Source organism: Anguilla rostrata, chromosome 3, assembly GCF_018555375.3.
Source record: "Anguilla rostrata isolate EN2019 chromosome 3, ASM1855537v3, whole genome shotgun sequence".
Taxonomy (NCBI): domain Eukaryota; kingdom Metazoa; phylum Chordata; class Actinopteri; order Anguilliformes; family Anguillidae; genus Anguilla; species Anguilla rostrata.
The window spans coordinates 65,499,463-65,517,990 of NC_057935.1; the positions used below are offsets into that span (position 1 = coordinate 65,499,463).

The 18,528-nt window shown below is 39.9% G+C and overlaps 1 protein-coding gene across 2 annotated transcripts; it reads right to left on the reverse strand.

The window, feature by feature from the left end:
* Positions 1-2,746: 2,746 nt before the first annotated feature.
* slitrk4 (SLIT and NTRK-like family, member 4) lies at positions 2,747-8,636 on the reverse strand. Of its 2 annotated transcripts, XM_064329353.1 has the most exons (3): positions 8,037-8,636; positions 7,554-7,857; positions 2,747-7,149 (listed from the first exon to the last, which is right to left on the reverse strand). In XM_064329353.1, exon 3 carries the CDS (start codon positions 7,107-7,109, stop codon positions 4,602-4,604), a length of 2,508 nt encoding a protein of 835 aa, XP_064185423.1. In that variant the 5' UTR covers positions 7,110-7,149; positions 7,554-7,857; positions 8,037-8,636; the 3' UTR covers positions 2,747-4,601. The 2 variants fall into 2 exon arrangements, with proteins under 2 accessions (XP_064185423.1, XP_064185422.1); XM_064329352.1 differs by having other exon boundaries at positions 7,554-8,636.
* Positions 8,637-18,528: the final 9,892 nt, after the last annotated feature.

Consider the following 18,528-nt stretch of genomic DNA (forward strand, 5'->3'; position numbering starts at 1 on the left):
CAGCTGACAGACAAATGACACTTCATTTGAAATACTCTCATGCAGTGTGAAACTGTCATGAGGGAGACGATACAATTAGTCATTCGTTACTTCAAGCACTAAAAGCTGAAGGTTTCTGTGGCAGTGTTTACAGTATTTGTTCAGGATTGCATCATTACTTCTGTGGGTGTCCATTAACCTGTGCCGTTTGCATCAACAGTTTCTATAATCAACTCTACTAGTACACGCAGCATTGGCTCAACAGATAATTTGTTTAAAATGCAAAATGATTACACATGGACACACACACACACACGCGAACATACGCATGCATGTACCCACACACACACTCACACTTGAGGGCAACAGGCTGGATTGTACAATATCCAACTTACAACAAACTTACAATGTTATTCTTTTTTTTTATAAATCCAGCCATTGAAAAATAAATCAGAGAGCATAATGAATTGCTTTGATTATACAAAAAGTACTCTATATAAAAGAATAAAAGCCACATGCTTCTGTTGCATGTAGGATAAAAAGGAGAGCAAATGGCTCTTTCTTTTTGTGACAGCACAAAGCGGTAAGAAACCAGCAAGTACAAATCAATAAAAAATGCATTCAAAAGACTCATGGTAATGCAAGGTTCAATGTTCTCACCTTTGCAGAGGTCAAGCAAATCAAGTAAAGTTTGCATGTCCTTGCATCATTCCCATTTCAGCATTGAACCCAGTGCAGCTTTCAATGAATGTTGTTGCACATGTGATAACTAGCATGATACCGGATTGGTCTATGGAATTGGACATTTTTCCAAACAGAATAGCATTTGTTTTTGTTTTTTTGTCATTTGTTTTAGGGTTTCTATATCTAAAGTCAGCCCAAGGACAATTTTGCCTCTACCACACTCACAATAGCATAGACTGACTAGGCCCTGTTCTGATGTGAATTCACATATATCCTAAAAGCATTTTCATTTTTTTAAATGGCATGATTACCAAAGATGGGGCTTTTGCACACTTAATAAAGAGTAAGTAAGCACATAATGTATGCTTTACTTGTTACACTGTAAGTTTCCTCTGCCCAAGTTTATTCTTGCTGTTGTACTAGTCAATTTGAATCTTTCAATTTTTGAAACATAGTTTCTAGCAAAAAAAAAAAAAACTGTAACTGTAAGGGCAAAAATAAATAGAAATACAAAAAAAAAATGGATACCTCATAAGTGTAATGTCTAACATTTCAATGTCCAGCTGCTGCAGACAGTAAGGCAGGATGCATACATCGTTTTGAACAGGGAAATTAAATTAAACTGGATATTTCCCTGTCTTTTTACAACATTTTTTAAATGACATTTTTATATTTATATATTTAATTTTAATGAATACATGACATATAACCATACATGATGGAGGGCAAAACAAGACCTGATTCCCATCTTTAAAAAACCTCTTTTTTTTGTTTCTAACAAGCACAGCACACTGGCATATGAAATCCACCTGAAACTTCTTGTGAAAATGTTCTTCATAGATACAACTAGTTAGGATTAAATAATGTATAACCCCTCCAGATGAACCAAATTATGGTCAGATGGTCTGAATGTGCAGCCTGATTTCCTTATCAAGCAGGGAACATGCATACTAGCATATGCAACAATGATGGCACTGTGCAAAACTTGCCTGCTAAAATCACAGAAGCATTGCAGCAAACATCTGCTAGCCTAATGCATGACTTAAAATAAAATGTGTACCGCCTAATATGTGTTTGGTAGTCTCTGCAGCAATGCTTCAAGTAAATAATGGATCCAGTAAAAACCAAGTTTTAAGATCTGCTGATGTACAATCCCATTCAAATAATTTGTTTGCTCCAGAAGTACATATTTAATTTAATAGACAGCACCCTCCTTCCCTGGCAAACTGTTGTTTTGTGAAATACAGTATCCGCTTTACCGACAGCAATGGGACCCAGCTTCTTGTTCATCAGCACAGCGTATAAATATAAAATGTCAATCAGAGTGACTGCTAATGTGACATTTGACTCCCTCAGGTCAGAAAAACGCTTAACCCTTTGAAGTGTAGCTTTTTTGGATTACAAGTAGTTACCAGTACCAGTAGTGACAGTTACATCAGCATTAGTACATTCGGTTAAGAACATTCTAATCGCTCATTTCTGATCTCACACCTTAAAGGGTTCATTTTTATTGACGTGTGGACTTGGCGGCTGTCAGTGCGTGCAATGCCTAAATGCATTACTCAAGGTTAAGGATAAAGGACGGAGCTTGTTTCAGGCGAGACTGCATCTGGGCCTAAATTTGTGCTGCACTGTAATACATATTTAGTGGCTCAGCGGACAGCCTTAGCATGTCAATATATAAAATGTAACTTCCGAAGTGTTCTTTGCAGAGTTTCTTTCTATTTTGGGAAAATACTGAAACTGTGTAATGTAACATTTAGGATAATATACCTGTAGTATTATTACATAACAATAAACCCATCAAAACCCAGGCTGCAGTTATGCATGAAAAATAAACAAAAGGGGAAAAAAAAGGCTTTTGTGTGAGATAATTGCATATGAGACCAACAAGTTCACCTTCAGCTAAAATTATAAATCATTTTTATGTGCATTCATAAAATCCCACAAAGCTTGAATGCACAATGAATTTTCTGTTTCTATCAGATGTCTTAATTGACGTTGAGGGCCTTTTATTTATTTGTAAAGCAAATTTTACAACCAAGGAAACAAGTTAATTTTGAGAATAAAAGAAACCACAGTGCAAATAGGCATTGATTTTAATACCTTGACTTTAACAGATTTGTACAATGAAAACTAACCAATATACAGTACTCTCCTGACTTATAGAAAAATGATCACACCTTTCATAGTACATTCTATTCACTTGAAGTTAAAAAAATACTGATCATTTCACAAACTTTAACTTAACCATATTTTAAATAAAGACTTCAAGGAACAAGGACATAAAATAAAGTGGGTGAAAGCATCCAAAGCACAAGAGGCTGTCTCCACAAAATTATGTTGAAAGGGGATAAAAAGGAAAAATAAAGGACTTAAGCAAATGCGATTGTGCATATTAATATTGCAACTGGTATGTGATATGATTCTGAATATCAGTAGCTCTGAAGAAAAGAAAGAAAAAAAGGGGAAAAGTTTTAATTTTAATTTCAGATAGCCACACAATTCCAAGCAATAGCTGCATTTTCCCATTCACAAACTTTAACCTCGCTCAGCATAATTTCCATTGCAATCAGTCATACAATCCAGAATCATATCACTTTTAATGCACATTTATTTTGGTTGCATATTGGTAATAATAAATCTTTACAAATTACTCTGGGATATAAGAATTAGCAAATCATTAAAGACTTGTTAAACAATCAGACCTCAGCTCGTGCAACATAGTGAAAATGCCATACACCACTATTACACAGTTTTCCGTCTTACCCCTAATTTCAAGCCATCAGTAAAATTCGGAAAGGAACTTAGGCCAAAACAGAAATATTTTCATTCTGATAACGCAATTCAAACTTCAAAACATGTGGCTCTTACTCAAATCGCTTTAAGCATTCTAAATGTCCATTGAGTTTTTAAATAGTACCGATAATCTTTAAATAACCCTGTATAGAAAAATAAATTAAATATGAAATTAACTGTACTACGAATTGACAGTTGACAGTGGTCATCAATCATAGCTTTTTTTGTTTTTCTTATTCTTTCTTCCATTATTTTCATTTTTTTAACCTTTTTAAGTGTCAATTGTGATTTCTGTCATTTTATTTTACAAACTGTTCCACAGATACAAATAATGTAGACTTACAAAATTAAATCAAGGTATGCTTACATGGCAAGCAATTGTTTAGGTTGGGCTTTAGAATGTCCTGGCATGTATATTGCCCAACCACTTCAAGATGAACCACATTTAAACAATATTAACATGGTTCTTTACATAAACATTTACTGGTATAATTGAAAATCTACTGGTATTCTTTTTTTTTTTACATGCCTCTCATTACCAATGAATACACAAATTGCAAGCCCCCAACCCCCCCCTCCCCGCCCCCAGCTGTGGCAAGCTATAAATCCAAACTGTACAGCAGATGGAGTCAGCAGGTACATGTATATAACACAAGGAGATCCAAACCTCTATTTCTTACCCGGGCCAACATCACAGTCTCAGATTTTGGTATTGTCTGATCACACAAAATTCGCCACCACATATGTCCACCACCCAAAACAAAACAACTGAGGGTTCAACAAGAGGTACATTACACTCACCACTGTTTTCAAATCTAATGATTTTGGTTTTTTTAAAAACAAAAAATAATGATAATCTGAAAGTACCAATTTCAATAGCAGCAACTTACTACATGGTTTCTTAGGGAGGTCTTGTACAGTTCAATGTCGAATATTCCTACAGTATATTCAATAATGGCATCACCACATTGAAAAAAAAAGTTGTGTTGCAACGGAGCAACTAAATACTAAGGAAAAGAGGCAACTAACCGTATGTTAATTTGCTCCCTGGAAACACTTGTCCAGTTAACCATTGGTCATTAAGATTTTCTGGAAGGCACTTTTGTCATTGAGGGGGAAAAGAAAGGATGCTGGGTGGCCTACATTTTACTCAGTGCTGTCTGTTCCTCTAGCACTTGCAGATAGTCTGGGGTTCCTTGAAGCTTCGCTTTGAGTTCAAAATACTCACTTTTCCGTTGCTCCACCACTATCTTACTGTGGTTGCCCCCTATAAGAGACTTTTTCATTTTTTTGTCCGGCGGTTTTTCGGGGTAGCGGATCTCGAACCCGCTCACCCCTATACTGTTGAAGTCCTTTTTGTTATCCAAATAGTTCTGGATGAACATGTTGGACTCCCTCCCTGGTAGAAACTCGTCCATCTCGTCGATGGTGCTCAGCCTCTTCCTGGGGTCCAGCGTGTGCAACGAGTCCTTGTCCTTGTCAGCGCTGTTCCTCAGGATGATCTTCCCCCGCTGGGAGTCGGCGAACTTCATGCCGGACTCGGAGTCCCGCATCCCGCAGGTGTGGCTCTTGCTCATGTGCTCGATGGTCTGCGGGATGAAGGTCTCGCCGCCCAGGTCGTCCTTCTTGCCGCCCTTGTGGTCGTGCTTCCTCAGGTGGAGCTGCATGGAGCCGCACTCCTGGCTGCCCAGGCCCTCGTGCCTGCCCGTCGGCTTCTTGTTCCGCCGCAGCACGAAGACGAGAAGGCAGAAGGCCACGAAGACGGTGAGGATCAGCACCACCAGAATGCTGAGGATCATGATGGAGAGCGGGACGGGGCCACCGGGGGGCGCCTTGCCCACGCCGGCCGGGGACATGGAGGTGACCGCGGAGGGGGGGCTGGTCTTGACGAAAGGGGGCCTGGCGACGAGCTTGGGGCACAGGATCTCGTTTTTCAGCAGGCGCAGCTCGATGTTGGAGAACTGAACAGGGGAGGCGCACTGGACCTCCTTGGCAGCGATACCATCGTTCAGCTTCTCCAGCCACAGCTTCAAAGCCACTAAATCACACGTGCACTCCCAGGGATTGCCTTCCAGGTCGATCTGAGTGAGGGATCTGAGCTGGTCGAGGACGCCACTCACAGGCAGACTCATGAAGTGATTGTTCTTCAGATTCAGTCTGGCCAGGGAGACGCCAGCGAAGATGTAGGCTGGGAGGCTTCTCAGCACGTTATTGTTCAGATACAAAAGCTGCAGATTTGGCATCGAGTCAAATGTGCCGGCTAATACCTCCTTTATGGCATTGTATTCCAAATACAAGTACTGGAGGTTACTGAGCCCAAGGAACATCTCGGGATATAGGCGCTCGAGTTGATTGCCATTTAGATAAAGCCTGCGGAGGTTAGTCAGATTTGCAAACACCCCTTTCTGCACTGTCACTATTTGATTACTGCCTAAATGCAACAGATCTAAACCTTCAAAACCCTGAAAATCAGACGGGCTGATATCTCTAATATAATTACCACTCAGGTGTAGCTTCTTTGCATTCGCTGGCCTGGGAACCACGTCTGCCAGATTTTCTATGTTCCTCTCCTGACAGCTGACACTGATGCCGAAGTCGGAGGGGTGCGCTTTACAGGTGCAAGGGAGAGGGCAGGGGGAAAGGGGCGGGACTCTCGTCTGATAGGACACAATTTGGCTGAGATTTTTGCCAGGGAAAGCTTTTCCGGCAACGATCCCTGATATCTTTGAGGGGTTGGTCGTTTTGGGGGCTTTGGTGATGAGCCGCAGTGTTGTCGTGGGCGAGACGTTCGACGTTGTTTGTCCGTTCTCCGGCTGGGAAGGTGGCATCCGGACATCAAAGTCGCTGCCTGTGCCCATGGGACACAGCTCTTGTTTGTTTGTCTCTTTCAGCAGCCTCCCATACAGATCACTGGGGGTTTCACAAATCGCCTCACCAATAAAAATATTATAGGGCATGTTTTCCAACCAGGCCTTTAAGGGCAACAAATCACAGGTACAATTCCAGGGGTTGTCGTCCAACTGCAATTCCACTATTCTCCCGATGTGCTCCAACACTCCAATGTACGGCAGCTTCTGAATCCTGTTGCCTCTTATATCCAAATGTGTCAGGGAAGCAAAGCGAAAAATGTTATCAGGAAGGCTTTGAACGAGATTGTCATTCAGTATAAGGACTTTTAACTTATGCAATTTGTTGAAGGCTCCTCGTTCAATAAACTTGATTAAATTGTAGTCAGCCTGGAGGTATTCCAAGTTCTCAATTCCTATGAAAGTGTCTGCACGAAGCACTTTTAATTCATTGTTGTTTAAGTGCAACTGTTTCAGAGCACTCAGTCCATAGAAGGCCCCTCCCTCAATGTTCTGCAGTTTGTTGTTCCCCAGCTGGAGAGACACAGCGTGTGTGAAATTGAGAAAAGAATTGGGATATAAAATAATCAATAGATTGTTCTGAAAATTTAGATGGTAGAGACTGGAGGACGGGGGTTTGAGCTGGGTAGGTCTGTACACCGTAATTTTTTCACAGTTCACATAGAGGACGTTCTCGATGGACATGCAAGAGCAAGCGCTGCAGGTCTCGGCAGAGAGGTCAGAATCCGAGTTAGCATACGAACTGGACACGGAAAAAGCCAACAGAACAAGCAGCAGCATTTTGCTTTTTACAAGAATCCCCCGTATATCATTTAACAACCTTTGAGGGGGGAAACAAACAAAAACACAATCAACATATAAACTATTTTCGTTAGCATGTTCTTCTATAGGCTAAGGCTAAATATGCAATAATGCAAAGTTATACAAAATATGTGTGCTTTATACACCGGAGAAACACATACACGGTATGCAAATCGTACACTTAATAATAATAATAATAATAATCTGTGTATTGGCAAGATGCACACTTAAAACATGGTTCTTCTTCATACAGAAAAACCAGCATCCTCAGCTTTCTATGTCGCGGGATGACTGAAACCTATGCGCAAGCAGGCAAAAATTCTAAAGCCATAGCATCGACTGTTAAAACAAGGGATACGGGAAATGTAACCACGAGAGTGAATTTATAAAAGCACGGTAATTACAAATAGCAAAAACACTTACCCAAAGCGATAGAAGAATCGCTTTCTTTTAAATTGATACGGAGCATTGGCAGTGTGATGAGCGGCAGTATTCCTACACAGACGTTCGCATAGCCGTTGGTTGAAATGTCAGCCTTCAAGAGTCCTCCAGGCAGACTTCACTTCTAGAAAACGAACTTATTTGATAGGATCCCAAGGTTGTTGTATCCCCATGAAGCGTTTTAGTTTGAAACACACTAAAGATAGTGTCTGCATCCACTCCGGCGACAACACAGCAGGGACTAACAGGCAGGCAGCTGGCAACGCTGCAAAACAACTCCGGCATTCTCCAGTTCAAGAAAGAAAAGAAGAAAAAAAGAATGTAAATTATACTGTTCGTACAACCAGTTCGTACAATCGAAAATTCTTGAAGGCTTGTTTAACTTATATTGGCCAATTCAAGACAAAAAAATGACGCAGAGCCCGATACAATTAGGCAGAAACAATCCTATGCGTGTTTACTCACCTCCCAATTGCTCATACTGCTTGCCAAGCGCCTCCTGTCGAGCTCTGCAATTCGTAGGATTGTCAGCACGCTGTCTGAGCAACACAAAAAAAAAAAAAAAAAAAAAAAAGAAGGGAAAAAAAACTACGTGCTCTGATGTTCAGAAAAGGGAGATCTGGCGACTGACGCGGAAAATGAATAATTCAGTTAAGTCAGATGCGGGCAAGTAAGCAAAGAGATACCTCGCGCTATCATTCAATGAAATCAAGCTACTGCGTTCAAATGAACTATTATTAATACTGTCATCGGGGCTTTGCAGAAACGAGGGAGTGTGCCTTGTAATTTCTACTCCGCCTGCTTATCTTCAAAGTGCTCTTGGTTATGGCTGCGTTGAGGTTCCCACACGATTTGGGATGCCGAGAGAGAGAGAGAGCAAGCGAGGGGGGGGGGGGGGGAGAGAGAGAGAGAGAGAGAGAGAGAGAGAGAGAGAGAGAGAGAGAGAGAGAGAGAGAGAGAGAGAGAGAGAGAGAGAGAGAGAGAGAGAGAGAGAGAGAGAGAGAGAGAGAGAGAGAGAGAGAGAGAGAGAGAGAGAGAGAGAGAGAGAGAGAGAGAGAGACTCCAAACCTGGAAACAAGCCGTTGCTTGAGCGCAGAGAGCTGTGCTTTGCGCCAGCCGCCTCTAGAAACTGCGTACCCAGCTGTGTACAAGTTATCTCTCGAAATGGTTATGCTTAACCTTTTGCGCTACAACCTATTTGACAAACATCATACGGTGTGCTTCAGGATGAAAACGCTTACCTGCCAATTCACGAGTGGTCTGAGACTGGGCTTCTGTTATATGATTGGAGTGTTTAAAACGACATGGAGCGTGAGTTGCATTTTAAGGTGTCCATTCAATGAGGATTGCTATTTAAGCAAACTGCTTTTCGGAAGTGTTGCAAAGTCACGAGTTGGCCTCTTAAATGTCCCTTGTCTAAACAATGTGTCTTGATTGACGTTGATGCAAACATAATTTACTGTCTTCATTTCCCGACAAATAGCCCAACAGGTACTCGCTTCTACGTTTCACAAAGGGTTACCTGATTGAGCTACAGCAGTATGTTTTAATGTATTTGGAGTGGGACTGCAAAACACGAGTGCGGATAAAACTGTGGTCATTTACAATCCAGTTTACTTTATTCGGAAATATTCGAGTGAAATGCGTTTCAAGTAAAATATTCAGCTACTTCATAATAGGGAAAACAAAAGCTGAGGTAGAACAAATGTATGGACGTAAACGTTTCCTGTATCTATTTCAACGTTCTGTGTCTGATAGGGTGTCCATTGCCTACATTTTAAACTACAGAATTAATGAATGCTTGCAACGTAAAGCGAAGAGTGCGCCCTCCCCTGGCAGATTTTAGATTTATTTTAGTATTGAACTGTGCTAAAGCGGGGGACAGTGCTATTAATACGATTAACGCCCATATAGAACATCAAATAAAGTGCAGTTGAATCCTGTATTGATTCAGTGAAGTTTGTCTCTGTCAGCACATTGTGCTGATAACTGCTAACCTAAAGGGAACAAAATGTGTTCCTGTAAATATACTATATGGATACAGTATATTTTCACAATTGATTGCAGTGTGGCTTAGGTTTTGGATTACCCACTATACATCCACACACGCACGCACACACACACACACACACACACACACACAGTGCTCAAAAAACTTGGATTCTTCTTTGCATAAATCATTTCCGTTTGATCGCCCTCAACGCCCTCCATATCTTTTACAGTATTGGTAATCAGAGACTCATATTCATTATCCTCATTACTTATTGATGAGCACATCTACTACATAATGGGTGCAGTGTCTCACTGCTTTTATCAGGGGGAAAAATGTTGAAGCGTGTAGTCTGCTGTAGCAACAAACCGTGGGGAAATGTAATGTTTAAAGGCGAATAAAATAACAGCAAGCCCTCAAGGGCATCTGGTATTTGGACTTTTTCATACTATGCGTCTGTGTGTGTGTGTGCGTGCATGCATGTCTGTCTGTGTGTGCGTGTGTGTTTGTGTGTGTGTGTGTGTGTGTGTGTGTGCATGCGTGTGTGTGCGTCTGTGTTTGTGTGTATATATGCATGATTGCTCAGCTTTTCCCTCTGTTTTTGTAATTTCCCATATACACCCAGGCATCAGAGATGCTACTTCAGGCAGTGTTTAGAGCAGTGACAGTATTTGCTCTCAGAATTCATGGGGTCCTGTTCATCTTCTTTCCCGACTGTTTTTCAAGTGGCAGTCTTTGATATGCTAAAGAGTTGTCTATTTTTAACTCCCAGAGAAGAAAGAATAGGTAGTGGGGACAATACGATACCCTTATGTCTATGTAAGGAGCTACTCTTCTCCCTGTTTGTGTGTGTACTTTTTTACTGTTGTTGTTTTTTTTTTCCTAGAGCATGCGGAATGATTAAATATGCATTTCATCAATGCATGTTTCATGCTTAGAAACAGTCATGTCGACCCCAGTGTTCAGAGAATGAGTTTATTTTGTTTATTTCGCTGTAATAATGCATGCTCCCCATCATTCTATTTTATTTATTTTTTTTTTTTTGCTGTACAGTGGGACTCACCAGAAGGAGAGTGGATGCAGTTAGCGTTAACGCATATTACTTGGCACTTGTGGGAACTAGTGCATATGAAATATTTAATATGCATTCAGGGGCATGAATCGCTTTCGTGGTTTGTTCTTGACAAGAGAAGAAAGTGGATCTGAATGCGCAGTGAAACGTATTTGTCTTTGATGAAATCCATGCGCATCTTCTCGTGCGCTTGTCATCATTGTAATTGCTGAGGAAGTGTCAGAACGTGCAGCATGGATGGTGATGGGCCCATGCATGGAGATTATAAACAACTTGGAAAGATGTGTATCTTGATGATGTGTACAAGCTGTCAGAGCCCCAGTAAAATAAATAAATAAATAAATAAAAAACAGGTAGGTCTATCCTTATTTAAAAGGGAATATGTTGGCCATAAAAAGGTAAATAAATATAATTTCCATTCAGAGAGAGAGAGGAAGTGTGTGTGTGAGAGAGAGAGAGAGAGAGAGAGGAAGTGTGTATGAGAGAGAAAGAGCAAGAGAGAGAGAAAGAACTGTAGCTTCTTCTTTATAAATGTGCCGCATATCTTTTATTTATAAAGCATGGAGAAGCCAAGGTAAACACTGTCATATATATATATATATATATATATATATATTAAAATTCAATTATTTATTTTAAATTTGAGAAGTTGAGGTTAAGCTCCCACACCTTCTCTGGAGGCTCAGCTGGAATTTGAATCCGTGGGTTTCAGGTCCAGAGCCATTGTGCCGGTTGGCCATTGTGCCAGTTGGTTCACCGAACGGCGCCCAGCACACCGTGCTCCTGGAGTCCATTCAGCCGAGCTTTCATGCCCACGATATAGAATGATACCTGATAGCTAGCTCATGTTTCTGCAGTTTGTTTACACGTGGGGTCAGTGCACTTAAGTACCACACCTCCACTGTTGAAGGTCATCTTTTTAAAACAAATTTGAATACATATTTAGTTTGTTTGTTTTATTCATATCAATAAACATTAAATAATATTAAACATTAGACTCATTCTTTGGTGCAAGAAAAAAAGGAAAATGTCTTCCATTTTGAGTTCTATCACACCTCACTCATCATTAAGATAATTAGCTGTATTTTCTATTTTCATGAAAAAACTGTTTATATATCTGTCCCCTGTAAGAAGAGCATAAATACAAATTTAACTGTATTTCTGAATCTAATTTTTCATCAGACTAAATAAATAATTTGCTGATAAGTATTTGACTTTCATGGAACAGTATAAAAACAAAACTGTTGCTGAGCAACCATATATATATATATATATATTTTTTTTTTTCCCCCTACAGTCAGGGCAAATGGACATTCTATACTGATTTTTGGATACAGCAGAAATACACATGGTACTTCCATATGCTGGAATAGACTTTAGGGCAGAACTATGAGTTATCTGGTAGCATGGGCCACTCTGTCATATATGACCACTACTGGTACAGTTGTTGTTCATTGATGACCAGCACAAAATATTTATTTATTTATATAAGTCTCATAAATTGAGGACTACATGGTGTGTTTAGAAGTCTCAAAAAAGAGAGTGATGACAAATATTTATTTATGTATGTTGTTTATTTATTTATTGACTGGAGTTCATCTTCTACGAGGAGCTCCTGTCAATCAAAGAGAAACCACTCATGTTGCATGTGACAGCAAGTGATCTGATTGACAGGAATCTGCAGAAACATGACAAGAGAGATTGAGATATGACAGCAAGACACATTTCCCAACAGCCACTTTGATGCGGTGTGCCCAGAGGGTGTGTCCAGTGCAAAATATTAGGGACCTCATTCTGGGAACCAAGTCAAAGGATGTCATTGATTCAGTTACATGCAAACATACATGGTATTTCCAGATCCTTTTTTTACCTTATATGTTCATCTAATTATACATTACTAATGAAAGATTTTTTTTATCTGCAAATATGTGTATATCCTATATTACGCATAGTTTAAGGGAATCATTTATTCCATAGCCTTTCACTCGTTTCATAATGGCACTTGGCATTGGGCAGGGAGTGGCATGTTAATTGAGAATATGGTAAGGTTTCACACATCAGAGAATCTATTGTTCACGGCATTTACTGAACTGTATGGTGGCTGTCTAGGGTGAGCAACCAGTGCCCACTTGAAGCCATAAAACAAGTACACTGGTTTCTCAAAAAAAAAAAAATCCTTGAGAGGGGCTGTCATTGTTTAAACAATCGCTGGGTTGAGTTTGTGACTGTTATTAAGTGTTTCTCTTAAATATGGATACAGTATTACACCTTCCGCTATCAGGGAAAAGTTTCAAATTTTTCATTCACTTCATAGTGTTTTGACTTCCTATGAGTGACAGGAAAGATGTAAGGCAAGATGTGAGTTATTTGTTTGGTGTCACAGTGGTTATTTGATTCCACTGGCTCTTCCTCCTTGCAATTGTAGCTGTTGTATAACAGTCAGCCTGACCAAGACGTGTGACACATGAAGCGACATCTGAAATTAGTGATAGCGTTATCACATGCGTGTGGAACGTGGACTTACTTCCTGCTCTGCAACTGTGTTACTACAAGACTGAGAAAGTGAGAGATGTTAAACGCCTACTCATGTTTCTTGTGGGCCTCAGTACCCATATAATGAGTATGAAAAATCAGTTTTTTTTGGTTATATGTGAAAATGCTGTATGCTTATATGCAACATTTGCAGATGCGTTCAGTTGACTTTTTGAAGGATAATGGAGCCTTTGAATTTAACAGGTTTTTAATCATTCATTTCAGTTGCATTGTTTACAGTTAAGCCTGAATTATCTGAGAAAACACTGCAGAAGCAGATACATTTAACTGCATGACATTCCATAACGTCCATGTCATCATTTGCAAGAATCTCTCTCTCTCATCTAATGTGCATTCATTCAGGATATTGCACGTGTATCCCAGGACCCAAAAGTCTCTAGGTACCTTTTGTGAAAGGTTGTAGCATTAAAGTTCCATTATGATTCCACAGACTACAGTTTTATCATGCACTAAATGTAATAAAAAGTAAAACCATTCACATGTGATTTGCCTTTGCCCACTGACAGTTATTTCCAGTCTTAATGTCCCACCCAAGCTGCCTGCATTTTTTTTTCATTGTTTGTGTGTGTGGCTCCATAAAGAAGTGGCAATCTAGTCAAAATATTGATCTGGTGTTATTAAGCTTCTGATTGGTTTGGCTGGACACGACTGATGAATGTCGGAGAGGCCCTTCTCATTGTCACTGCGTCCGTTTTGTTTCTGTCTTCCATAGTCAAACCTGACCACATGAGAGCATCACACGTTGCCAAGAAATGTTTGCCCAGTATGAATCTGCTCTTTTTTTTTTTTTTTTCCCTGAGCAGGAATATTGCTCCGAGAAAAACAAAGCAGAAAAGACAATCACAGGAGATGAGTGCAGGGAGGAGATAAACACAAAAAACAAGCAGAGGAGAGGCTTCTAGGAAGAGGTAAATAATAACATTTCTTGTGGCTACAACATGGCTGACCTCTACAAGCGGGTATGTTTATCTCTGTATGTTTTGTCCTTCACTGACTTGGATATGAGTCAAGACTATAATACTTGTTTGAGCTAATACCAAACCTGTACAATTTATGTTCCCAGAAATTGAATAATTATGTATGTGCTGCACAATTCTTGGTTTGGTTAGATATTTTGCAACACTACACTATTTTCATTTCCTATGTTATGAGTATGTTTTTATTCTAGGTATACCTAGAATAAAAGGTTATACCTTTCCCAATTTGGGAATACCTTAATTTTTCCATTTCCGTTCTTTGGGATGGGAGGGTAGGGTTTTGGTGTTTTCCTTTTGCAGTTCTAGCCACAATAATACAGAACTGAAAAATAAACATCTTATTTTATTCTTATGACAAACTTTGTTCAATTAAATGAGCATATATGACAGTATAGGAATTGGGAAAAACTGCAACCTGCTTCAATGTGTTACTCGACATATTAGTACCCAACACCATGGCTGTCATTTTGAATGCCCCTGATGTCATGACAGATGGCTTTGAGATAGTACAGAACGTTGACGCGTACAGAGGAATTTTCTTCTTCTTTCTCACTCTCTCGCTTTCAGAAAAGTCTGAAAAGATGTTCACATACTACCATTTTTTGCTACCAGTTTTTTTTTTATTTTTTTTTTAGAATGCACAGACATGGCTATTCTTCTCTTCAACTCAAACCACAGCATGGCAGTCAGGGAACATGATGGATGGATTGAATTTATACAATATATTTCATCGCATGATCGTACAGCACTTTACAAAAAAAAAAATGTCTTCAGCCACCGGTAATGTGTGATGTCCGCAGCAGCCATATTGCCCCAGAATGATAACAATGTGAAGAGAGGCAGTTATTAAGGCAATTAAACTTAGCGATGATTGCCAGGTCGTCAGGTTGGGAATTTTGGAAAGATTCCGTCTCCTGCAGCACAGGATTCCCCTCTCTGCTCCGGGGCTTGGTCCAGAGCAGGGATGGGCAAGGAGGGCCGTATCCGTTTTCGGACTTCGGACCAGCTTCCGCTCTCAATTATTTACGGGATCTGTTATTTTTGCTACATCGCCTGATATGAAAAGCAGCTGATGGATGCTCTTGTGCCTGTATTGCAGTGCTTCATTTCTGATCTAATCTACGAGTGAATCAGTCTTGCTGTTTACCAGTGGTAACCGAACCCTGCTCCTGGAGATCTACTGCCCTGCAGGCTTTCACTCTAACCCTAATAAAGCACACCTCGTTAAAGGGCTAGAAACATTTGTTGAGCTGCCAATCAGTAGAATCAGATGTGCCAAAATAAGATTGAAATGAAAACCTGCATGATGAGAGATCTTCAGGAACAGGGCTGGTTCAGTGATAGCACTTTAAAAAGAGTATATGAATATATTTTTTTTTAATCCTGTGACTAAGATTTTTTTTTAATTTTTTTTTTTTTAAGAAAATGCAGTTTGGAAACACTTTGTTTCACGTAGAAGTTCAAATGATCCTCAAGTTGTGCTTTTCTGCCTGGTTTCTAAATGAAGGCTATTCATCTGGCAGCCTTGGGGCCAGATGTGGCCCACAATAGATGTACTTGTGGCCCCTCGATCATTAAGAAGGAAAAAGAAATTGAGATGTAGCAAAAATTGTGACCGTGACCATGCCCAGGTCTGCACTAGCACAATGATACGAAACTGCACACAAGTCATAGACTAGTACCTCGTCGCACACTGATAGGTAATCGCTGTACATATGTTAAGAAGCCATTTGTTTAGACAAATGCACAATATTCTTATACTGTTTTGCAAATAGCACATGAAAAACACTTTACCCGTGCACCATTTTTAAAAGAGCAGTCAAGCAACCTTTGTTCTAGATATACAATAGAATCCAGGGAGACAGCTGCAATGCAAACTATGTTCATCCATGGCCAACAAGCATGACGCACCGTACGTACAGTCCCTTCCCCTGTAGACAGCTATATGCATAATGTATTACAGTGAATTTATGAGTGGCAATGTACCATAATGTTTAGGGAAGTGGGATTACAAGCAAGGGCATAACTTTAGTTCTGGGGGTGGGGGGGTGGATGGTTGAAATGCATACACCCTGAGCACTGCAACTCTCTTGGGATGTGTGGGGGCATGCCCCCCAGAAAAAAGCTTTTACTAGCGGCATTATATATTTAAAAAATATATAATGGCCCTAGCATGGTCAATCACTTTGTTTGAATGTAATGTTCCCAGCATGTGCCCCCAGTATCCCAGTGTACCTGTCATTCCAAAGAACCTTAAAAGCAATATTTCGTCAGGACTGGATGGTTCATAATGCATTATATATTATGATAATATATTCCAATTATCTTTTTTTCCACACACATGACTGAGATGTAAGAAGAGAACCATAATATCTTACCCATGACTGGGCTCTGCAATCCCATAAGGTCCCTGTGAAACCATGCTCAGTAGAAATGCTATTTACATCTGAATAGTAATCATTTAAAGCATTACTGTTTCCACTGCAGAGAAAGAAGCGAGTTAAATATTTCCATAGATACTACTGCACTGGTGAGTTAGTATTGTCAGTCTTGTAGCATAAAAAAATCAATGACAATAGGTCAAAGCAATAACAGTCTATGTTCAACATGTGTTGAAATCTTGGGGCTAATGCAAACCGCTAGACAAATATGACATTTTCTGCATTTGATTTTTTGTTATGGACAGAAAAAACGCACAAGGTGCTTGTGATATCACCCAGAGCTTCCCAAACCTTTTTCCCAGAGATCTATCATCTGGTAGGCTGTAAATCTGGCCCTACCATATCACACATCATTCAACAGCTAGAAATTTTGTTGAGCTGCTAATTAATAGAATCAGGTGAGCCAAACTGGAATTTAAATGAAAACCTGGTGATCTCCAGGAACTGGGTTGGGCAGCCCCTGACCCAGAGAGTCACCACATATTATGATAGAGCAACAGCGTCAATACAGTGAGTTTTAAAAAATGCAGGTAGCTGAGCGAAGGGTTCAGAATCAAACAGAAGGTCAGCATTCCTCCACGTGTCCCACAAGACAACACACAGGAGGCCGAGCACTTGTAGAGTTGGATCATTTCAGGTTTGTCTTTGGTAATGGAAAGCGGTACCTGGCATCTGTCAATGAAATAAACAGGAAATGACATCAGTGGTTCTCCTTTTATAGGCCTGTAATCTGAAACTGTAACAGTGGGCAATGCTAACCACTGTAAACACAGGTTCCTGGCTTAAGGGTATGTTATCCAATTTATAAATTCCTTGTACATGCAAATGGATGGTTGTTGTGGATAATTATTTTGTCAAAAAAAGTTGGCCATTTTACCTTCATATTTTTATTTTATTTTTTTCAGCCGTGCTGTTATTTTACTATTTTTTAACACCTGTAGTTGGAGAGTAATCTAGAAGGCAGGCTTAATTTAAACTTCAGCACTTTTGCTTTCATATATGAGAACAGTTGTTGCTGATGCAGCACAAAATTGAACAAAAACAAACACATTTTTTGGTCCTCCTCCATGGTGTTATTAGTGTTTATGGAAGAGCCGCAGAAAAAAAAATCACAGCAAAAATAAGATGAAATGCATAGTGAGTTGTGCTGGCAGACTGAATATCAGACTAGCTGAAACCATCTTAAGATGCCAGATTGTGCAGCTCTGTTGAGACGGTGGGACTGAAAACATTTTAGAAATTATGAAAAAATAAACATAAGTACACACAAACACACTCATGCATGCAGCTAAATGAACACACACACACACACACCACATTATTACCACAGTGTAATAATATTGAAGGAATTCTTGTCTGAAACCATTAAATGAAAACGGGGGAGAAAAAGACGACAGCAAGAAAAGTGCACTGTACGTGCAACCTGGTCTCATTCCCAACTTGTCATACGTCGATGTTTGGGCAGAAGTCCTTGGTGTGACGAGACCGACGCAGAAGGAGTCCTTTGACGTCACTCCTGGACACCTTAGGTATCCCCAAAGGCTTCAATAGAAACTCTCAGTGTCCTTATGTTGACGCCAAGGGTGAACATCATATTGACGGCATAAGTTGTGTATCTTGTATCGCAGCACTGTATCTTGCCACATCTTAACATAACCAAAATTACAATCTAACATAAATGTAACGATTTCATAAAATTAAACATCCTTTTTATTTCACAAACTAAAAATATATGCCTTTCGCACCATCCCATTTACAACTTGGCATTAACATAAAGACACTGAAGGTTTCTGCTGAAGTCCATGGGGATACCTAGAGCGTCTAGAATTGATGCCAAAGGGCTCCTTCTGCGTCAATATATGACAAGCTGAGAATGAGACCACCTTGGTACTTACTGTAATAATATTGTCTAGTGCTCCAGGGC